At 31.4% G+C, this 24,933-nt stretch overlaps 1 protein-coding gene across 1 annotated transcript in view; it reads left to right on the top strand.

Moving 5' to 3' along the window:
• The window catches only part of LOC123660638, a 59,719-nt gene that overhangs the window by 13,692 nt on the left and 21,094 nt on the right, over nt 1–24,933 (top strand). The window contains exons 6-30 of the mRNA XM_045595694.1: nt 335–499; nt 2,691–2,795; nt 8,830–8,895; nt 10,662–10,791; nt 10,964–11,150; nt 11,292–11,404; nt 11,513–11,652; nt 12,084–12,713; nt 12,800–12,994; nt 13,226–13,363; nt 13,496–13,663; nt 13,739–13,822; nt 13,895–14,045; nt 14,125–14,656; nt 14,737–15,041; nt 15,138–15,353; nt 15,440–15,536; nt 15,605–16,177; nt 16,254–16,380; nt 16,456–16,667; nt 16,940–17,151; nt 17,681–17,860; nt 20,969–21,092; nt 21,424–21,552; nt 22,272–22,415. Of these exons, the coding sequence (XP_045451650.1) occupies nt 335–499; nt 2,691–2,795; nt 8,830–8,895; nt 10,662–10,791; nt 10,964–11,150; nt 11,292–11,404; nt 11,513–11,652; nt 12,084–12,713; nt 12,800–12,994; nt 13,226–13,363; nt 13,496–13,663; nt 13,739–13,822; nt 13,895–14,045; nt 14,125–14,656; nt 14,737–15,041; nt 15,138–15,353; nt 15,440–15,536; nt 15,605–16,177; nt 16,254–16,380; nt 16,456–16,667; nt 16,940–17,151; nt 17,681–17,860; nt 20,969–21,092; nt 21,424–21,552; nt 22,272–22,415 (5,123 nt within the window). The remainder of the gene's footprint in view (nt 1–334; nt 500–2,690; nt 2,796–8,829; nt 8,896–10,661; nt 10,792–10,963; nt 11,151–11,291; nt 11,405–11,512; nt 11,653–12,083; nt 12,714–12,799; nt 12,995–13,225; nt 13,364–13,495; nt 13,664–13,738; nt 13,823–13,894; nt 14,046–14,124; nt 14,657–14,736; nt 15,042–15,137; nt 15,354–15,439; nt 15,537–15,604; nt 16,178–16,253; nt 16,381–16,455; nt 16,668–16,939; nt 17,152–17,680; nt 17,861–20,968; nt 21,093–21,423; nt 21,553–22,271; nt 22,416–24,933) is intronic.

Below are 24,933 nucleotides of genomic sequence, written 5' to 3' on the forward strand. Positions count from 1 at the left end.
TGAGAGATATCAATTTCCACTGCAACAAAATTTGTCGATGATATTTGATCAATCTGATATGGTAGAAATTATCTTATATTTATCTCTTTAAGTTTTCAGTAATCTTTATAAATTTAATTACACATAAATTTTACTATTAGTTATTTTATTTGCTGTGATTAGACTCATTTTATTTAACTTTCATCGGGTTCACTCAATGTTCTTAAATAGGAGTAGACACTTTATTTACTTATGTAAATTTTATTATATTTTTTATGATGTAGGAGTATTATTTTGAAAACTTTTATTTTATGCTGCGTGTTTCCTAATAAATACTTCAATAAATAAATATTAGGTTTGGTCAGCCGAGTCCAGCACCTCCCGAGGTGTGCGCATACGATGCAGACCTGGAATGTTCATACTTCCGCCGGCGGCCCCGCTCGGTGTGCAGTCAGCCTGACCCCAAACGCTACACCTGGATGCCAGAAGATGAAGACTTCACCCGGATGGAGTGGCCACAGTAAGTTATACTATAATATAAAGTAATAATATGTATAAAAATCTTTCGTGCAGTAAATAAGTAAATAGTACTTAGTTATATTTTTTTAATTCAAGTAAATAAAAAAAATACGCTTTAGTTAGGTATTGAACTTTAAAAAAACTTAAGCACTAAATAAGTGCGTCATAATTTATTTTTGTTTATTTTATTATAAAAAGAAATTATATCGAGGATAATAAAATCAATGATGTCCATGGTCCATGAAATTTCCACATTACTTTAATAGTAAAAAACGTCTAATAGGGTCTATTATATCAGTTTCTTAAATAGAAAAAAGAAGCTTAAAATAGAAAAAATGTCTCATAAGATCTTTTTTTTTGTAATATATCGAACGATTGTATAACCTTGTCCTTACACTATATCCTCTTTTTTATATCCTCGTTAACTTAATGGTACACGATCCCCAACAATTTAAATACTTGCACGTCCAATGGTGACCTTTAGGTACTTGTAACTATCACACCCTAACGCGAACTGAATGCTTAGTTGAATGAAATATGAATATTAATGGATTCAAATTACGAGGTACTATAAGGTATTGGCTGTTAATAATTGCTAATTTATTGAAAGTATTCTGAAAAGTAAAATGTAAATATATTTCTCACAATTTTAAACACAAAGTACAGACTCATGTTACCCTTATAGTTTCACATTATTTTAATTTTATACTTAAAAATCCATTTCATTATCATGCGATTAATCTTCTTTATATTGTTGCATTGGGGAATTAATGTTAAAACCACAACAATGATTTGTATGTTGAAAATTAATTTGAACTTGATAAGTATTATTTTAGGGTTGTTGTGTAACTTAAAAACGTGTATTTTGGTTATATGGAAACAAAGAAGGTTTCTTGGACATTTTTCTAACTTTTATGAGCGCACATAAAAAGTGGATAAATAGCCTCTGTGACATTGTATGACAAAGTTGTCATTTATACGTTTTAATTAATTAAGGTTTCGAATATCAAATTATCATTATGTATTACTTATTAAAGTATGATATACCAGTTACATTTAAGCTAGCTACATGTAAGTGAAGAAGCAGTTATTCTTTAATTGTTTGTAGTTAAAACGTTAAAAGTGTGTATTTTGAATGAATAAATAAATGTTTCGTTGAGTGTTCTCAGTTGTGTTCTACAATAATTATATTGAAAAAATAATAATTAAATCAAAATAATACTACATATGTATATTAATTATGCATTTTTTTATAATAAAAAATAAGCCATCTTGAGCAAATTAAATACGACCTTCTTTGCCTTTGATTTCCCTAGCGTGGCTAATAAAAAAGAAAATTTAATGTACCAACCGCGGCCGATAAGGATTAAACGTCCACAAATAATTTAATTTCATAAAATTAATTTTAAATGAAAAAAGGTGAAATAATATTTTTTTATTTATTTTAGAGAGTACCGATGTTGTCAATTTAAATATCCATTATTTTGGAAGTTATATTAAATTATTACTTTTTGGGATTACGAAAAGAATATTATTTGTCTGAATGGAGTTAATTGGTACTTACAAACAAAATTAAATTTTATCGCTACAATCGCTACAATGATAGTGTTTAACGAAATAGAACCACGAGAGATTAATTTATGAAATGGGTGCTTACGTTTTAATTGAGTTTTAAAAGTATGAATATAAAAATTTACTGATAAAACAGATTTTGACTTCACAATACAGTATTCTGAATTCTGGTACTAAAAAAATCAGTAAAAATAGGGCAAAAATATACAACAAACATTTTTCTGACCCCTTTTAATAGCATGATATTAGTATAAAACTTATAAAAAAAAAAAAAACAATTTACATTAAAGTAAATTATATTTTTTTGCCAACCCCCAGTGGAGTAGCGTGATGAATTAAACTTCAAACCTTCTCCTACATGTAGAAAGAAGCCTGAGCCCAGTAATAGATGTTACAGGTTGAATCATGATATACCTAAATGAAGGAGTACTATAAATATATAACGCCTGTGGTGGTAAATTATCAAAACCAATTAACCTTTACAAATACATAAATTACATAACTTTATAATTATAGTAATATACACAAACAATCATAAGTATCATACAACGGTTTTATTCATTTGAAAATACTACTTAAGCGTACATAATACCTAATACAACCATTTGTATTACTTGCAGATCGGTAATAGAAGATAACGCGGGTTGGCCCCAAAACTATAGTGTGGACCAAATCGCGTCTGTAAGCCGAGGTGGCTCATTGCCTAGACCACCTTCTATTATACCGTAAGTATATTGTTATTACTGTAATTATAGATAAGGTATATACACTTTTGCGGTATTCTGTATTGTGGTTTTGGATGGAAAAATCTTTAGTCTGCACTGTGTGTATGTGTGTTCGCGTAAGTGTGTATTTGTGTGTATCATCATATACATGTATACTCATCACTCATATCCATGAGTAATGAGTATCCATGTATGAGTGTGTCCTATGTGTATTGTGTTGTATTAATTGAGATAGAGCACAGCAGGAAAAAGATCAGAGCTAAATAATACTGTATTCAAGCAGTTTTGTGTTCCTGTTGGTGAGTATGGTGACCAGAGCTCCTGGAGGGAATTGGGGATAGGGTCGGTAGCACGATTGCGATGATTCAGGTGTTGCAGACATATATAAGCTACTGTAATCGATTACCATCAGGTAAGCCGTACGCTTGTTTGCCAACCTAGTCATATAATAATAATGTGTACGACAAATACGACAAAGTTATTTTTGACGGAAAAATATCAAATAAACATTATACCTTCAAGTTATCCTATTTTGACGTTTTAATTCACGTCACGTGGAGTATTGGTCACGTTATGATCCGTCACGTTGTATTGCGTAGCGAATAAAATAATGGGAATCTTACCAATTCTTAAAGTTTCTCCTATGTTGACCGTTAAAAGTTAACCTAACTTATTTATGAGAAATATAGTAAAAAAGAGTGAAATGAGGATATCGAGTTACAAAGTCACATTCATGTTAGAAAAATATTCTTAGTAGGTTATCACGTATAATGTATTAATTTAAATTATTTGTTTAAACATTATTAAGGATCTGTTGTCAAAGACTATATTTCTATAATAATAGACAAAAAGAGTATATATGTGTGTGTCTAGTTAATTAATAAACTTTAGGTGCAATATGAAACATGTTATTTTGATTTCTGTATACGAGTTATAATCCAAAAAAGAAATGTGATACTTAGATTAAAGATTTTCGACTTTCTTAAGTTATTGTCTTGTTATATTTTCACTAAAAGGCATACCTATGAGTAATCTTAGAATACTACACAACTTAACTTCACATAGAAAACACGTAATGAAGTAATTCGATATTTATTTAAGTAATACGACAAAACATAATACGACAAATGAAAAATTAAATATTTTTAAAATATTATAGTTTTTTTTTTTTAGATTAAACATTATAATATTTCTTTGACGGTGAACTCCCTTAATGAATTTTCTTAAATTATTTTAATATTTATTTACACAAGTAATAGAATAGATTCTGCATAGCTTTTGCTATTAAAGATCAGTGTAAGTTAGGCAAAAATGGTGGAGCGCTGTGGTCCCGAGGCCTCACAATACTAAATTGTTTTGATATTTTTCTTACACCATTATTTGCGGACAACTGGGGGCTTATAACCATTGTCATTCCATTCGAACCTCTAATAACTGCTGCTATCAGACGTACTCAGGAATCAGGGCTAGTTGCTATACGCGGAGACTAGGTCAAGGCCGACAGCGATGTACATCAGTTCCCTGTGAGCAGCCTCTTGTAACCAATGTGTTAAGTAATCACTTGTGTAATACTTCTAAAGTTTGTTTTCGTATCTTTGAAGTATGCTTGTAATTTCAGTTAATCAATGATAGCATTAAAAGGATTTGCAGAAGATGTTTATATATTTTGATTCGGTCGCGCTCTTGTCATTTGTATTTTGTTTTGTGAATTCGTAAGCGCTTATAAAAGCCTACCAATTATTTAATTAAAAAAAAAAAAGTTTAAATAAGATAATTTCCTCTTAACCACCAAAAATCTTAAATAATTTGGTTATAAAAACTATTCAATAAGAAAATTATTCATCTAAGTCAGATAACAAAGTACAAAGTTATGCAGGGTAAAATCTGTTAAGTGGAAAGGATGAATAAATGAAACCTAATGAAGTAGATGAATCAACTTTTCTCGGGCTACTTCCGAAAATCTCATACATTGAATTGATCTCAACTTTAGTATGGACATTTACTTCAACGCACTTAAAACGAAACTACCCGTTATTTATTTACAAGATCGAACAAGAAAATAAATCTTTGTTACATTAATTCCATTAGATTTTATTTATTTAGATGGTTTCAGATTTAATAAAAATATACCATTTCAAAGTAAATAAGGACCAGAGGACTGTCTAAGAATTGGGCGTAATCAAACATATAATTATACCTTGAATCAAGGTTTTTTTTTTTGATGTGGGATTTAGGAATACACCTATATTTAAAATATGTAATAGTATGGTCGATGCTAAAAATTCTTAACTAGAGAGAAGATGGGAAGGCGATAGAAAACCAAGATTATATATTCACCTAAAACACTTATTAATAAATGCAAATATTCTTTTTAAATTATAGTTTTACATCACTTCGTCTCGTTAGGGGAACAACTGCCCTTTAGATCGTGTTTAAAAATATAAATGCTATAATAATATTATAAGTATGAAAAACTTGTATGCATATTTATATAAGGTTTATATTAGTTATAAAATTGATTAACCTACTTTATTATAGTGATCTAAGATTTTTTTATTATACATAAATAGCAGTATAATATAAAATTACACGTGCGTGGAAAAACAGAAAATGTTATATATATATATATATATATATATATATATATATATATATATATATATATATATATATATATATACATATAATTATTATGACTTTTAGGCAGCTGTTACTATTATGAGAGAGGTCTGGGGAGACCCCACCCCACAAAACATTAGCATAATTATACAGTGAGTGTTATTTGTAGTAGGCAAAATAATCTAATTTTAGCCAATTATCCAACCTCCAATCTTTCTCCTCCATAAAGGAGACGCGGAGACGATGCAGCCTTACCCAGCGTGCGTGGAACCTCCCCAATATGCTGATTTAGATTTAAATAATATATTTTTTACACTCAAAATACGTATAAGTTAAATGTACGTAAATGATTTTATCTTACATACAATTTGAAGCGAAGCTATACTCGTATATATATAAACAGTCAGCATTTTTGTACTCTTGAAATAACAAAATCATGTTATTTAAACAACGACATCATTAAAAACTTTGTTTAATGTTGTCATTGTTTGTTAAAATAAACTTGACTAGGCTAAAGCAATTACACGCTCACTGGGCGTTAGCAATTAGGACGAAGTCATTATTCTGGACCTTATATTTATCTATTTTCGTCCTCTTTAAAAAAAGCTGAAAAGGTTTAAAAGGCCTTCACATTAAGTTTAATCTATTTTGAGATTAAAAGGTTTTTTATGTCCATTGAACGAATCGTTTTACGTCATAGTTCTAAATTAAAAATAATATATTTAGAAAAATAGTTTATATATTTCTAAGAAATGCTTCTAGGTATTTGCGGTTCGGACTGATAACACAATAAAAACAACAAGTGAAACAAAAAGCTTGCAAAGGCCTTTTAAAATAAGTTCTACGCCTTTTTTCTTAATTGTTTGAGTTTTATAGACTATTTTTTTATATATGACATATCTGATTAGATATTGGGTTTGGTTTGATAACTATATTTTACATTTTCTTACTATGGCTAAAAACTCTTAATCTAATCATAGTTTTATAAAACCTAAGGTGTAACTTACACTATTTCTCTTCTAAATAATAAGTGTACTTAAATGTTGATATTAATATTAGCCATGCAAATAGAGAATATATATTTGTCAATATAAAAATTTGCGGTTCGGACTGATAACACAATAAAAACAACAAGTGAAACAAAAAGCTTGCAAAGGCCTTTTAAAATAAGTTCTACGCCTTTTTTCTTAATTGTTTGAGTTTTATAGACTATTTTTTTATATATGACATATCTGATTAGATATTGGGTTTGGTTTGATAACTATATTTTACATTTTCTTACTATGGCTAAAAACTCTTAATCTAATCATAGTTTTATAAAACCTAAGGTGTAACTTACACTATTTCTCTTCTAAATAATAAGTGTACTTAAATGTTGATATTAATATTAGCCATGCAAATAGAGAATATATATTTGTCAATATAAAAATTCTGACAAGATAGCGCACATCATATCCACGCCCCCTTGCCGCTCATACAAAAAGATTCCGAGAGATTTGCATACATTTATGAACGTCAGAGGTGACGTAGAAATGTGACGTTTATTACGAAAAAAACGACTTGTGTTGCGTACGACAATACATAAAACTCATACTCCCTTCAATATTTTAATAAAAAAGCAGAGTTATTTCCATGTAAATTTTCTTATATTTGGTAGTTACGAATATTGCTTTTGGGTACTAACGTGACCTTAGGTAGTATTTATTTTTACTGAAATAACCTGTAAGCCTCCACAGCTGGGTAAAGACTTTTTTCTACTTAGAAGAATATTATACCCTATGCGCTATGATGTGCGTAGTTTCTGTATCAAAATCGGTGTCCATTATCGCAAGTATTAATGAACAATACAGTGAATGTATAGTGAACCAGTTTTTATAGCCTACTTTTAAGTAGGTATGGCCCTGGCCCATTTGGTCAATATGCAGGACCCTGAGGGCAAAGTCCCCCGGTGAAGACGGCTCGGGTAGAGAGGCAATGCCTGTAAACTGGCGTGGACCGACTTAGGTCAGTCTGGATATGCTCGATTCAGTAAAGATTTTTTTTCTAGCTTTTCGATTATTGGTGAGGAGGTCCACAACTACTTAACGCTAAAATTTATACAATTATAAATATCATAAAAATCGTAACTTAAATGTGCAAACTTTCAATTATTGGTTTTATTATATTTATTTTGGTACTGATTAGAACGATTTCGAGCATTGCCATAACTTTCACCTGTCTAGCAATAAAATATTGATCATAGTTATAAGAGCGTAAGTGAATATGTGCTGTGTATGTGTGATGTGCTGTGTGGCTACGGCACTAAAGAATTTAGCCACCCCCTCTCTTCCCGTGGGTGTCGTAAGAGGCGACTAAGGGATAACAAGGTTCCACAACCACCTTGGAACTTAAGAAGCCGACCGATGGCGGGATAACCATCCAACTGCTGGCTTTGAAATACACAGGCCGAAGACGGGCAGCAGCGTCTTCGGTGCGACAAAGCCAGTACTGCGGTCACCAACCCGCCTGCCCAGCGTGGTGACTATGGGCAAAGCACATGAGTCCACGTTATTTTTGGCGTAAACTTGTGGAGGCCTATGTCCAGCAGTGGACTGTATAGGCTGTAATGATGATGATGAAGTGAATATGAAACACTTAACAATTAGTACAATATTTCTTTGCTTAATCCTTTTTATTGATACAGAAATTAAACTATATATAAGTAATTAAGTTATACTTCTATATAAACTTTACGTACTTTAGTATAGTAATAAATATAGTAATTGAAAATTAAACCAAGCCGAGCTTCGATTTTCTAAGACGAACTTGTTACGACATGAGTCCCAACAAGGTCAAAAGGACGCTACGTTCTTCTATATATTAAAGTAACACTAGGCTAAAATCTATAACAATATAGGTATAGAGACTTCTTTTAAAACTATTTTGACGTACAATATAAGAAGACAGTGTGTGAAAAAAAAAATACAATCGAGGAGCCTGGAATTCTGAAAAATCCCTCTTGACATTACTATTGATCTAAGCTATTTTGGTATTATCGAGAGCCATTTTTCGACTGGCCCATTGTCGCAGTTTACTATGACCTTGTGCAGGGGTTGTATTCTCCATTTCCGCCTTGAGTTCGGATGTAATATATGTATTGATTGACTTAAGTATTATTTATATGTACTCAAATATTTATCACAAGTATTTGTAGTAATATCAGTTGGCTGTCACCTATAAATCACCTATATATAGACATTAAGTTTCCTATCTTAGGAACAGATGACCAATGTGTTTATTGCAGGTATTTATTTGTTATTTATTTTTTATTAACACAAATAAATGAATGAAATGAACCTTGGAGTGAAACTTGAGCTTTATACATAGACACAGTGTACTTGTTTTCACCCTAATATAAACTTTGTGTGTTTGTTAGCTGCCCCGCCCACACTCCGATACCTCCGCCACCTCCACCACCGCCTCTCACCATACCACCGCACAGGTAATAGACGTGGCTATATTAGCTTTTTTGAATATTCGTTATTTTATTCGGGGCTGTCCATTAAATAAGTTCGCAAAATGGGAGATTTTTGTTTAACTTGCCGAGATAATATGATGAGAGAATATTTTTTTCTAAATCTTCAAAATAAATTTAAAACTTATCAATTATAATTAATTGTTATGCGCTTTCGGACCACGAAATTGTTTGTGAGAAGGCCGAGCTTTTTCAGCGTCACATATTTTATGAACAGCCTCTTACGTAATTCAGAAGATAATTTTCAATACTAGACATGTTTATTTTTCCTCAATTTCAAATACAACATTAGAAAGAAAATTGGTTTTAAGGGCTAAGTTTTTAAAAGAATCAAACCTTAAGTTATCTATGAAGACCTTTAGACCTGGTACACAGTGGTTGGATAGTAATTTTAGACTTGGTTTCTAAAGAACCAAATTGGTTTCAATCATATAAGCTTGTGCAAAATTTTGTTTAAAAATTTGGAAACACTTTTGAAAATTACCTTTTTAATTATGCGTATAATAGAAAAATAAAAATTAAAAAGAAATCAAATATCAAATAATAAAGTAATAGTAGGAGATCTGAACTAGAGACGAACTTCAACCATCTGCTTAACGGATGAAATTTATTTTATATTTATTTTAGTATATCAGAAAAAAAATCGCGAAAGGGTTGAGCAAAAAATTCCCGCGACCCACCTGCGAGTTTAAGGAATAAATTGAGTACCAACCGACAGTATGAAGCCTGTATAAAATGCAAACGTTGGGTGTCTATTATATTCCTGGCATAATTACTGTGTTGCCAGATATAAACCGGCTTATTAATACACATTGCTACTAGTTACTTTCACCCACATGTTTAATAAATATTTGATGTAAGCATTAAAGTGACCGCTGTTTCATTGCATTAAATACTATAACATAGAGTTGACTACTAAAAAGTCTTGTTTGAATGGCGGTTACCGAACATAATATGGTCAGGTACAGCCAACTATTTCGCGATTTAACTTTAACATACTAAAGAAAATAATTATTTAATTTTTATCTATAAAGCAGATGGGTGAAGATCACGTCTAATTCGTATCTTAGATAATAAAATAATGTGTGTAATATACCTTTTACGTATTATATATATGTACATATATAATCCACTGTTTTAACATATGCGCATCCTTAATATTTCTGACTGTAAACAACAGCTCAACGCATAAATACTAATGTATGCAAAAATTATTCTTTACAAGCCAAATAATCACTTTTAAATGAGGCAACATAATAATTATTATGTTAAGATTTTAAAATATCAAAACTAAAAATAATAACGCATAGACATTGAAGTTTTATTAATAACACTTGATTTTTATAAGAAAGGAAACTTAGTTTTAAAACATAGGCATAGAAGAATGTGTAAAGATTTTTCATTATACGAGTATATATATAAACTAGATCGATTATATATACAATTTATTTATAAGTTTTGAAGTACCTTTGTGCCTATTGAAAGTTTACTTGTTATATAATTAATTGTATATACATTAAATTTATATTCGAGCGTACAAGAATAAAGTTATCTAAGTATGCTACTAATAAAATCTACGAAGAAACATGATAGTGTTACAAACAAACAGTGTTATCTTGCTGTATCATATTATAAATAAAATAGATTAAAATTCACAGAAAACTTTTTTCGTTAATGAGTTTTTACTAATTTTTTAGTTTTTATTTCATTATACCTATTCAAATTTATTTCAGAACTAAGCACGTATCGTTTGCACGTTCGCACACGCTAACAACATTCGACGACTCAGTGATGCCGGCTGCCGTTAGCGGTAGTAGATTTAGGAGAGATTGCGAGAGACTGATCGATGGACGTGTAGTTAAGGTTCGTTGAAATTATAAATATATACTAAATGGAAATCAATAGAGCTCTAAACACTATTATTTCATGTTTCCTTGAAAGCGATTAGATGATTATCCTCTCAATTGATAATAGGACAATTTGAAACGCCTCATCGAAAAATATTGTTGTTGATATGACTTTGTTAATTTTACAGCTAGAAAACAAGCCATATTCAACGCTACCGGTAATGTTCCAGCCGTTTCCACCTTATCCGCAGTACATAGCTGCGCAAGCACCGGCTCCTATACATTACCCGCCACCAATAGCGCCGCTACAAACCCATACAATACCGCCGGTACAACGTCCAACACAGAGTGAAGCACCGAAAGTCGTTGTTTTAGGTATAGCACATATTTGCACATATTATTTATTTCCAATATAAAGTACAAAAATAAATATAATATTAATACAATTACATTAAGTACAAATACTTATATAATATTAAAATTGATAAAAACATTACGTATAAAAAAACATTTCAGATTCTATTAAAAAGGGAGTGATGAGAACACAGGCTACTCAAACAGAAGTTTGCTTAGGAAGAAAGCCGCTGCCACCTAATTATCTTTCACTAAGTCCTAGAACTATAAAACGGGTAGGTCAATATTATGGAAAACTTTGTATGTGTAACTTTGTAACTTATCATGGAAAACTCTTTAGAATATATATAACGATACTAGAATATTATTATGTACCTTTGTAGGTAAAAATGGTAGCAGCTGGCGTTCAAACTAATGGTTATACAGTAGGAGTACGTAGGTTAACAAAATCATTTTCTGAAGTTGGAGGGGATAGACTAGCTGGACTCGACACTCCAACTGACGTGGCTGTAGATATTGAAAGGTAAACTATCATCATTATTATATTTATAATTAGTATATTTTTAACTTTTTGTGATATTATACGAATACAACACGAACACCGCTCTGGTGTAGTGGTGCATGTAGTCGCCTAAAACACCGATGGTTTGCGAGTTCGATTCCGGCTCGGGATGGATAATTGTTAATGTACAAATATTTTTTTCCGGTTTGGATGTTTGTAATTGTGGGTATCCCCACCGTGCCTTGGAGAGCAAGTTAAGCCATCAATCCCAGTTGCTATCATAAATAACTGATAGCGATCGTTACTCATAGTAGGGAACATATCCACCAACCCGCAGTGCAACAGCGTGGTGGATTAAGCTCCAATCCTTCTCCTACACGGAGAAAGTGGCCCAGCAGTGGGATGTCATAGGCTAAATGCATAATGCTTTATACGAATAAATGATTTTATAGTATCATCGGTACGGATCATGAAAAACTACACAGAACACAATCAGAAGAGCCACCTCGATCGCCACGTTCCACTGTAATGCCAGCCTCACCACTGATACGAGGTGATTCAGACGACGTAACTTCATCTTCTATAAAATCAATAGCATCATCACAAGTGGACAAATCGTCAGAACTTAGTGCATTACAACGCCAAACTCAAGAATATTTCCAACAAAATTTCCAATTTATTCATGAAAGCGATAGAGACGATACTATAGATGATGACATCGAAACTATTGAAAAAAGTATGGCATTGAATCGAAGAAATTTAGAATACCTTCAGCAAGAAATAGCTAAACAAGCTAAAGGAGAGAGGTCGCTACGATCTATTTTATCAAAAAGTACAAGTGATACATCCCAAAAAACCGTTAACTCTTCTCATCCGTTATCAAAAACTTCTACATTTCAATCGGAACCGTCAACTGAAACTTCTGCTACGACAACAGACGATAGTGAAAAGAATGAAAAAGAAATAATAATTGATTTCGAACCAAGGCCAGACGAAGAGGCAATACCTTTCACAACATTACGCAGAAAAAATAAAAGAGTTTTGCAAAAAACTCTGTCTGAAGGTGAAATATTATTAGATGCGTAAGTATGATGTTACTTCTTATTTTATTGATATTTATTATTACATTTTATTTAATATAAATTCGCTTTTCATTTATGTAAAATAGCAGAAAAACAGAAATCTCTACAAACGCCGAAGGTGTTAAGGATGCACCTATAGTAATGTCAACGAGTCAAGAAAATATGACTAAAGAAGACCGTGAAAGAGAAGCAATGTATCGACAATACATAACCAAAAACTACAGTCAAACTCCAATCAAAGATGAAGGCATTTTTGGATTCGAACCCGATGGCTCTTTCAGGTGTAGTAAAATTCAAGTGATATGTTATAAAATGAATAGTAGAAAATTTTATAATTACTTTAAATGCAATTAGATTTAGTTGCACATTTCATGTAATTAATCATCACTCACTGACTAGATAGACAACTTAACTGCTTGAGCAAATCTTTTGGTAAATATTTGCTTCTCGGTTACAAATAATTTTTATGCTTACGCTTTCACTCATTCTGAGTCATGTAATTCTCTTCGTAGTTCTTCAGACGGAAACGCACCATATGAAGATTTTCATGAAAAGTATATTAGTTACAAGCATGAACCATTTAGAATTCGAAGTGTAAGTTTTGAAGAGAAAACAGAGAGAGTTTACAAGGAAGAAGTTCCTTTGGATGGGTGGGTATTATGGAACGGACCATTCAAGCTAATATTTATACATCATTAGTATTTTTATAAAATATTAGCACTTTTTTATACAAATTTATCTTCTAAATAAAAACATATTTTATAATATAATTATATTTTCAGTACGGCTAAATCAAGTCCTGCATCACCAGATCCAACCAACTGCAATGTTGAAGTTGAAACAAAATCAAATCATGCAATCATGACTAGTAATATTACTACTACTCTCGCACCTCTCGAAAAAACTTCACCTTGTGTTTCCAGTGAATCGTTAACAGTAGACCAAAGCAGGTGTGATATTTAAAACAAATTTAATCAAAGCTTAAAAAAGTCAATTGTTTATCTTTTTTTTTTTGTTTTGTTTAGGGATCATTCTGATGGAATGTGGAATGAATCACAAGCGACCGTACTACAAGTAGATTCCGGCACTGATAATGGAACAGTTATAAGGTATAAAAATGAAATATTATATTATAAATAATTATTATTAGTAATATTGTTTAATATTTTTACGTTTTTCAGTTCTTCAGATTTAAGTTCCTTAGCTACGTCTCCAGGCGCATTAGCTTTATTAACTCCTACTTCAAGACGAAAACAATTACTGTTACTACAACATCAACAAAGATCTTCTCTAGACACTGATGCGTTAGATGAAGAATTTGACGCCTCTCAGGTTAGTACATAAAATATAAACATTAATAAAAAAATATATGACGTATACCCCTAACATCCTCTCCTTTTACAATTTTCAGAGTCAATCACCGACCTCACCACGAAATAAATTAGATACATCCAGTTCAAGTTCTGTACAACACACAAGAGCCTCGCTGTCACCTCCAGCTGTTGTTCCTAATATAACGTTACCAATTACTAAACAACCCACAATATCAAAAACTTTAACACCAACAATATCTATGAAACCAAACCATACGCCTGCCATAGCTATCACACATCCTAGTTTAGATTTAACTGATATACCATTTAAAAGGACTCCTAGTTTTATAAACAAAAAGCGAGAAAGAGCTCTAAGTCCATCGAGAAGACAAGAGTTACAAAGGAAGGCTCAGCAGAAAGAACCTAATGGTAAAATACCAAACCAAATAGCAGAATCTCCTTCAGAACCATCTTTAGCAAAAGCAGTGAGTAGTGAAACTAGTTTAGCAAGGACTGATTCTGGTAAACTTAATACAACAGATATATCTGAGAGTACAACTACGACAGAAGACTATGTTACTGCTAATTCTGACAGTTCAAAAAAGAGTAATTGTAAAAATCAAAACAATAGTAAGTACATGACTTTTACTTGACCGCATTAAACGTTTAGGTATGATAAATTAGAAAGCATTTTTTTAATACATTTACAGATTCTGAAAATAATAACAAAGCCCAAGAAGGATCTTCATTTGAAAGCGCTTCGAGTTTGTATTCATCTACCAAAACTGATAATGTTGCCGAAGATTTAATAGTTCCAAGTTTTTCACCTCCGTTAGAAATACGTGATGACTTTATAGTACCTAATTTATCATCCCCTCCAGTGCCGCTACCCGATAGGTTATCAAAAACAAAGGTTGAAAGAATAGAAGTAAAAGCTGATATAACACCTATAGAAACGAATAGAAAAATTAAGACTGAGATTATAAAATCTAAAGATGAAATATGTAGGAAACCTGTAAGTGATATTTTTATTACTTATTATTTTTAGACATAAATGTGTTACTTGTACATGCACAAATTTTTATGCATTTATTTATTTTTTACTACACAGATATCTCGTGACGCCATTAGTGGTAAAAGTAGTTCAAGCGGTAGTTATAGTATAGGTGGTTCAAACCCTAACGTTACTGAAACTTTATCAGATAAAGTTTCCGTTGAAAAAATAAAGGAATTGCCTGAAAAATCAGAAAAATCGGAGGCAAAAGGAAAAGAAGAAAAGAAAGCACCTAATGGTGAACAAAAAGAACAATTAGTTCCTAAAATGATAGTAAGATACTTTATAAAAACCTGGTGCAATTTGTCTATTACACTATTTTGATACATGTTATTATGACGCATTTGCTTACCTTACAGGGCTCTTTATCCGATGACGAACGAAGTGTACATTATTCATCATCAGGTTATTATGAAAGTCCTATAGATGACGATGATGATGGTGGTTTAAGTAAAATTATTTACTAGTCAAAATTATTATATTTAAAAATTATAACAATATAAAAACTAACAATTAAACGTTATTTTTCTTTATAGCTTACAAGCATTCGCAAAAATACAGATCAACTTGTAGACCAAAATCTTGGGTATCGGAAGAAAAGAGAAAGAAAAAGAAGGCTTTTACTTTAGAATTTTCAAAATCTTATGATGATTCTATATCTACGTCACAAGATGATTGGGGCAAAAAAGATAAAGAACACGAATCCCCAAATCATCGACCAGATCGTAGTATATTCAAACCGAATAGCACTAAGTCTCCATTAGAGGAAAAACTCAACGAGCCTAGAAAAAAGAAAACACATTTTGTAGAAAAAACAAAAAGCGTTCAGTCATCGCCACGAGAAACTGTAGATATTGAAAAGTCTATTAAGGAAAAAAATATAAAAGAAAAGGAAAATGACAATAAAAGGCCAAACGAGAGAGAAAGATATGTAAAGAGAACAAAACTTAAAGCAAAGAGTCCTACTCAAAATAAAACAATTGATAGTACTTACAGACAACCACATTATGATAGAAGAGATACCATAGGATCTAATGTCAAGCTACATTTAAATATACCAACTTCAGACGACTCAAGTGAACAATACAGGAAAGATGGTAAATTTTGTTAATAAATTATTAGTTGAAAGAATCAACGTAAAAACTATACTATAAAATATTCATTTAATTACAGGAATAGGTAATGGAAACGTGTCTCCTAGAAAACATAGACGTATAAGGGACAGCCCGAGACGAAAATCGGGAAATAGTAATAACAATTCTGCAAAATCTCCGACATCTAATAATCAGTCTGCTTATAGGTAAATAAATGTTTATTTTCAATTAAAATAACTTAGTGAATAATAAGTGTTGTAACGAAAATAATAACTTTTCAGACCTAGACGGAAAAGTGGATCGAATGAAAGCATATCCCTACCCGGAAGCCTACCACGAAGAAAACAATCTATACCGACAATTCCTTGTTTAAGTTCATTAGAAGCTGAAGATATTGAAACAGCACGAACCCTTAATAATGCTGGATCAAGGTTGACTCCGTTACGATATATAAAAAGTCCTTCGTCATCACCTAGGCATTATAAAAAACAGGGTCAAGGTTAGGAACTTTGTACTGTATTTTTTAATTATTTCATTTTTACATTTAGGATACAGTTTTTTAAGTGGATATATAAACATATTTATTACATTTTATATTACACGCTTATCGGATTTTTTTACTTGAAAGAGAAAGTAACGTGAAAATGTGGAAATAAAAGATTTAATGAAATGAAATAAATTGAATCTTTTCATGTTGCTTTTCTCACAAAGTAAAACCTGCTTACGTCAAAGCGGTGGATGCAAAAGTAGTTTTTGTAACAGCAGACGGAAAGTTTGCAAAGGCGGCTTCAGCAGAATCTCTACGTTCCGTTTCACCAGGATCGGACTCCGTATTCTATTCGGAACACACTGAGCATGACTTGGTCGGAGCAGAGTGCGAAGCAAAGGCACACTGCCTTCACTGCGGCAAAGAAGTTCATATTGTCACCGCTACTCATGATCATGACAGCCGAACTTCAAGAACATCGCATACGGACGTAAGAATTTTTATAACTATCAAAAATATTGAAGGATATTAATAGCTAACCCACAACCCCAACGATAAAATTACATTTATTAGAGTAATTTGTTTTCTCGCTTTAAAGCTGACTTTTATTACTAGGTTTACTTTATCACCTTCTCACAGATTGTGAAGTTGGCTGATACAAATTGTGATGAATGATTATAGGCGTACCCACGGTGGGGCAAGGTGGGGCTATGCTCCACCCTTACTCGAAGCTAGTAATTGATATTTTAGATAGATTTTGCCAAAACTTCCGCAAGACATTCTTGAAGTACTGTAGATAGTGAAAGTAAATGCAAAAATGCAGTAATTAAAAAATATTAATAAATAAATTCTCCTACTCATGGAGTTTTACAATTTTGCCCCCCTTTTACAAAATTCTGGGTACGTTCATGACAGATATCAAGGGTTTTTTATGTGATTATAAAAATTGTATTTTAATTGATATAAAAGTCCATCATTCTGTTTGGAGTATTTATTAAAAAAAATTATAAACTTTTAAGGAATCTTATGCGGACGCAACTCCTGATATTGTGCCCGCACCAGCTGGGTTTGCTGATTCTCCATCTTGCGGACCCAAAAAGCATACAACTGGTGCCAGATTGTACAAAAAACTTGATAAAAGATACCGTTCTGAAGATAAATCTCGGCAATATCGTCATCGGCAAGACGTTCGAGCAAAGGTATGAAAATTAAATTCACCACAAACATGTTGTACAACTAAAATTATATTCATTTTATTAATTACTTGTGTGAAAATGTCGTACTCAATAGAGTACGACATTTTTCACACACAATAATTTAACTTAAATACTCTCAAAAGTATAAGTAGAACTAAGTCCTGATTTATATACACAGTAGTAGGAACCAGGTGTTGAAGCAACTTTCTAAGAGGATATCACACTTATTTATCTCCTCAGTGCATTCATTTATATCCACACAGCCCATATTTTGAACTCCAAATAAAACCATCTTCTTTACAAAAGCAGGATATATTCCATTTGTTTGCAATAATTTCATTTAAATTTTGATTGTCATGACGTTTCGTTTCGCATTTAGTACTTAAATTATTAAAAGTATTTTCAATAAAACATGGATTATTCTGATCTTCACTACATTTATGACATTATATATTTTTGAGGACAACAAGGGTCAGGACAAAAGCTGAATAAAGCGCAAGCAAACGAAATTTTGTTATTAGATCTAGGATCATGACTTAAAGAACCAAAATCTAAATCATTACGAAAATTATCACAAGGCTCACTGAGCATCGACAAGGCAGGAATGCCTAGCATGGTATACCAGCACATATAATAAGAGGCTGTAGTCTTCCATTGAAATTTTTCAATTGGACTATAAAATGACGTAAACTGTCGTCTAAATCATTGATTGACACGTTTTGCTTTCATTTCTTATTCGTTTTTCATTAATATGTGTTTGCATATTGGAATTTATTTTATAACGACACACGGTTAGGCGTTGTGGCGCCTCCCGTTGGATCATTAAAATTTTACCGGACTAGCTATGAGACATACATATCAATTTCAAATTTAGTATCACAGGGAAGTAAGGTCTTGTAAACCCTGGAGCGGAATAAATATCTAAAATTTATTTTAAATAGGGATAGATAATACTCCGACAAACGAATGATGCATTTAGAATAAAAATACATAACACAGATTTACTAATTATTTATTATATCTAAAGAAAAGGTAAAATGAGCAGCCGTAGATCCCCCCAAGAACCACCCAGTTCTACAATAAATTGTTTTTCCAAACAGATACTTAATATACTAAATTTAACTTAAAATTTTTTTTTACCAGATTCAATAATAATTTAGAATACTACATTTAAACACTATTGCTATATTTAAAATTACTATATATATTATACACAATTCACTACTTTTAGTCTTTAAATTTCTATATAACTGAAAATAAATAGCACAATACCGGATATGTTCTGGATATCACCTGTAGTGATAGGCGATATTCGATGAGAGTCCATCTGTTTGCCAGCGTCACAATAATTGGATCTTTTGGATCATGATGAACATCACCGACATCCCATTCTTTGCAGTATTACAGAGCGATGCCATGAATCAATAGATGTTTTGAATAAGTATGCTTCTAGTATTGTTAAAAAATTATATTTAGAATAACTAAACCCCTAAAAAATATAAAAACCCTGTGAAAAGATTTCACAGTATTATTGATATTGGAATCTAAGTTTTATTTGTTTTTATATAAATAAAAGTTACAAAATAAACTCCAGAGAGAAAACTTAAGAAACTTACCACAGCATGGGCATGTGGGTTCAAATGAGGGTAATCTTGTTATGAATATAGAACATTTAAATAATTTTTAATAAGCTGCGGAATAAAAAATAAACAACATTAGGAAAGAATTATTAAACCAATAGAAAAACATCAACCGATAAAACAGATTCAAATCTCACCGGATAAGACAATTGCATTTTAACATGATGGTAGTCATATTTATGGTGACGCCATTATTAATATTTAAATTTAAGAAATATGGTCTCACGCCTAGAAACAAAAGAAATAAAACAATAAATATAAACGATTATTGTTTAAAGAATTCGAATAATTATTTAAATAAAACAAACTCACCCAACGGACAAGAAAAATAACTTTAGGTGATCACATCTCGAATGGATTACCCACACCCACAGAGTACTTTATTATAATATGATTTTAATATATAGGAAAAGGAAATGATTACCGAAAATAAAATAAAGAATGACACTACGACCAATCCTTTGACGTTTGACAAGCCCAAAGACTGCGCTTGCGACCATTGCGACAGCACGCAAGAAGAATTTTGTTGCCAGACATAATTAATTTTAATAAAAAATAAGTTTAAAAAATTTTCTTTTTTTTTTTTAAATAAATAATGGCCATGAAGGCAAAGCTCATGACTTCTTCTAAAGAAAATCACAAACAACACAAAAACCCCTCAGCGAAACCTAAAAGTGTTACAATTTTAAGACATGCGTCTGATATGGTATTAATAACAGTTTGCAAATAATGAATGCATTTTATGAAACTATCGTCACAATTTTCATATACCTACTTCCCAATGTAGAACTTTCAAAGGAGGAACTAGAAATCCACTATAGAATCCAATTAAGCTGTCTTCAGGCTGCGTTTGATTTAACCTTCTATCCCATCCGTTAAATTTAAAGTTTCTAAAATAATATGCTATAGATTTTATTTCATCACTAAGACTTTTATCATCGGGACCTCGAAAATTTTGTATTTTTTCATAACTTAAAACATTCATAACTGTTTGTGTCTTTAAATTAGAAGCTTTGTTTGTAGCTTCTTTTCCTGAAATGTTAAAGACACAGAATAAAGAAATTCTTAATAATATAAGCAACATTCCTAGATGATAAAAAAATTATGAAGAACAAAATTACACTGAAAGAAAATATGACACGTGAAAGTATGACATGTGTAATGTCATTTTATTATATTATTTTATTAGTTTATTGCCAAATGATTCCGATTTGAGATTTTGATCTGAACTTCAGTTCTTTTCTTTGATTTATCAATTTGGTATGACATTTATATTTTTGAATAGAAAATAATGTGTGTTTTTTATTTAAGACTCATTTTAAATAGATATACCTTTATCATAACATCTCTTTTCAAATTATGGTCGTGTATATCTACCAACTTAATTTTAAATTAATTTATTAAATGTTGATACCTTTGCTGAAACGAGCTATAAATTTTATATTATATGGTCATGTTTAAATATTAACAGTCAGAAGAAAGAGGTAAAGAGGATTATACAAGAATGGAAAAGCCTCAAGACACTCGTATTGCACGATCAGCCGGAAACAGTCTGGACAAACTCGCCGGTTCTAATGCTAGTGTTGATCCTGATGGTATGTAATAAAATGAATTATGAAATATTACATTGTTATTTTTATTTATTTCAAGTCCTTTTAAATTTAATGTGTAAAATAACTCCTGAATATATTTTGTTTTTAAAATTTAGAATAAAATAATTGCTCTAAAATAATAGTAGGCGTTATTTATAATCACTTTACGTTATATGGCTTTTAGATAGGCGTTACATAAAAATTACTAGACTTTTGAAATTATTAATTTCATTGTTATTATTACACTTTTCTTTAATATACTACTTAATGTCAGTGAGATAGTTAAATTAGAAGTTAAATTAATTTAAATTGAAGTTTTTTTTATTACTATTAGAACATGAAGAATGTTCATGCAGTTCAGATGGCGCTGAAGACGAAAAGGGTGTATACGCTACTCCGTGGTGGTGTGGTAACTGGATCCTGTTGTCTGAAAATGATGATAATTGGACACGGATACCGCCAGGTAAAATCGATATTTACATACCTTTAAGTTATTAACTATCAGTTACCTTAAGACCTTATTACTAATATGTACATACTCATACAAAAAGCTACTCTTGCGGAACTCGAACTATTTACACCTTCCTAACATGATTTTAGAATTTTATATTTTATTTTCCTACCAGTATCAAAGAATAGTCGATGTTGTTAACTTTAGTACTGCTTAAAAACTACGGTACGAATCAGCGTATAATAAGTATTTATTTATATCTCAGGTAGGTACAACAATATTTATGGGATGTATTTTAAATTACATTATAAAAATTAGAAATAAAAACCCCCCAAGCTAAAGAACGCTAAAAGTATTTGTAAGACTATCTTCCAAAACAAAATGTTCCCAATTTTTTTTTTCGTTTAGTTCATTGCTGTGAATCGGCAAAAAAATTAAAATTTAATATTTAAACATTTATATACATATACCTTATAGCTGACCCCTCAAACGTCGTTTTGCCATATCTTATTAACCCCCTTAATCCCCCTCTCCTTATAAATTAGGGGTATGAAAAGTAGATATTGATTGATTCTCAAACCTACCAGATATGCATACAAAATTTTATAAAAATCGGTCCAACCATTTCGTAGGAGTATAGTAACTAATATTGTGATACGAGAATTTAATAAATAAGGTTTTTAACAATAAAAATTCCCGCGTTACCCACAAGCAATAAATATTATCAACAGATATGATAGAACCGTCAGATTTACAAGAAGATCCAACGGAATCGGAGTCTGAATTCAACAAACGCTACGTAGCTCTCACCCACCGACTCGTTCATAGGCGGGCCTGCATCGAACTGAATCGACGGCAAGCAAACAATACATTTGGTAAGTATTCTGAAAAATTCGACAAAATGGTTCATCGAATATTTCTTTCATTGTGCGTATCGTCGAGAAACGCAAGAAAAACGAGTTACGACGAGTACCTACCTCTATTGTAATAGTGTTCAACTAACGTTTACTGATATGAATCAAGTACAAGTTTATGTCTCATCTTCTATCACAAATAGGTATGTGGTTTGTATCGTGTTCGTTATTGCAGAAGATGCAACATAAACGAAATTATGAGATTTTTTTATATTTTCACGCCAAATCTTGTCGCGTAAGCGTGACACAAGAGAATCATTAATGATTATGATGTCTATGAGTTGTAATGTACCTTTTTTATGAATAACGTTTAATATTAATAAACAAATAAAATGTTTATTAACTGGACTAAACATAATAACAAAATACTAGAAAGTAAAAAAAGAGAATCACCGATAACATAATACTCAAATGTGGCAATCTATGAGAACTTTTACTTTTATCGTTATAAATGTAAATATTTGCTGTATTACAGGAAAAAGTCTCTAAGAAAATGTTGCGTAAGTTACGTCACATTCGTTAACGCGTACGTTTTAACTGATCCACTTCAAAAGAGTGACGTGAACTCTATTTCTGCCACACACTTTATTTATATAACTACACCTTTTATTTTCGGTGTAGCTCCTGAATTTATAAATCTTTGTTGTATGGGTACATATATTTTTGCTCGCTTATGCAATCATCCCTTTGTCATTGACTTTTTTGTTTTTTCTTTTATTACTAGAGCGTAAGCGTCATCGTCGAATTTTGTCACGCCAGTTTAAATCTACCTAGAAAAAAATAATTCCATTGAGTCATACAGACAAAAATGTTTTGTAATAAAAAATAAAACGTTTTAAAAAATCAGCGGCTGTTACTGACCGATATCAAGCGAACTAAATTTAATTTCACATAGCGCCGCACGTCATCTCTTAGTTGTTACAGACGCGCGACTGCGGTCAGACGATATCGTCAGGTTCAATGTGAAATACTTTATATCCTATCGATTTGACATCGGAATTTAACATATGCGTTTCATGTTTATGTCATACGTGTGAAAAGTGCCTACATATTGTGTAATAATATATCAGGTCAATAATCGTTGGCATTTGAGGTTCAGGAAAGGGAGTTTATAGTTTAAAAAATGCGGAACAGCTGTAAGTGTATTTTTTTTTGTTATTGTTATTTTATTTGTTCTATTTTTTCAATAATAAAAATTTATTTGTGATTTTTATTTTAGTTAGCCACGGTTTAAACGCTCCTAACGGAAATATCAGACAGAAATTAGAAGAAATATTTAAGTTGATGCTAGTGGTATGGTGTCGGCAAAGTCAGGCTAATAAGCTTATGGCTTTAGAACCTGGTGGTAAAATATTTTATGACATTTTTCTGGTTTCACTTACTATATTTTTAAAAATATTAATTTAACCATTTACTATTTCATCTAACACGAAAATACTTATAAATTAAATTAATTATACTAAATTAACATTTTAAGTATTCTATGAATAACTATTTTAAAGAATCAAAGTAAACACAACTAAGTACTTGAAAACTTGAACTTCAGTCTTACATTTTCTGAATGAAGCAGTTAACGATTTGCTCGCATCTGGATTTTTGCCAGAGCTAAAGCGAAAATCAGATGCTAAGCATAACCCGGCGTATCCTTCAAATATCGACTATTTGTATGTATGTCACGGTCATGCTTATTCTTGGCTTTTATAATGGTTTTTATGGTATACCAATCATACGGCATATGAGGTCAGGGTTTATTGATTATTGAAACACTTATAAAGCTTCTGCGTACAGCAAATTGATGGTGCGATTATAGCGCGTGTATAATATACCTAAATACCACATGTTGTTTGTAGTTTTAATGTTAAACCAGTTAAATGGCTTATTTATTTTATATTATATAGAAACTCCTGATGATTATTATAGATATAGCTTTCTTTGTAAAACGATCCAGACGTGCTAAAGGTGATAATAAATAATAAACGCTTCACACTCAACGGCCCCCAGTTATCTCCTGTGTCGGGGGTCCGGAAACACACAACACACAAGCACTAACGCCCAGACCACGGCAAATATCTGTATGGCCAAAACAAATGTTTGCCATGTGCGGGGATCAAACCCGCAACCGCCAGCGCAACAGCTACAGACGAGTACTGTGACTGTTGCGCCAACGCGTCGTCGATATTCGTTCCATGTGAAAATTAGTAAAGTAGTAAGTTTTATTATGAATTCGTTTTTGGTAGATAGTTATGTGTGATGTATAGAGAATAATTAGTTTTTTTACGGGATTTCTTAATTTATTAAAGAAGTGATGACTTACTAAATAGAGCGTCTTTCGAAAATTGGAGATTGGTAAATTCGGATCACAAATTGTGGTGTTTTGAATATACCAACCGCGTATTAGCTGTTAATTCAAAATACTATAAGGAAATGTTCTAATTTCAGAAGTAACAAAGTAATAGTAATAATATATGTCATACAAAAG

Source organism: Melitaea cinxia, chromosome 15 (genome assembly GCF_905220565.1).
Source record: "Melitaea cinxia chromosome 15, ilMelCinx1.1, whole genome shotgun sequence".
NCBI lineage: Eukaryota > Metazoa > Arthropoda > Insecta > Lepidoptera > Nymphalidae > Melitaea > Melitaea cinxia.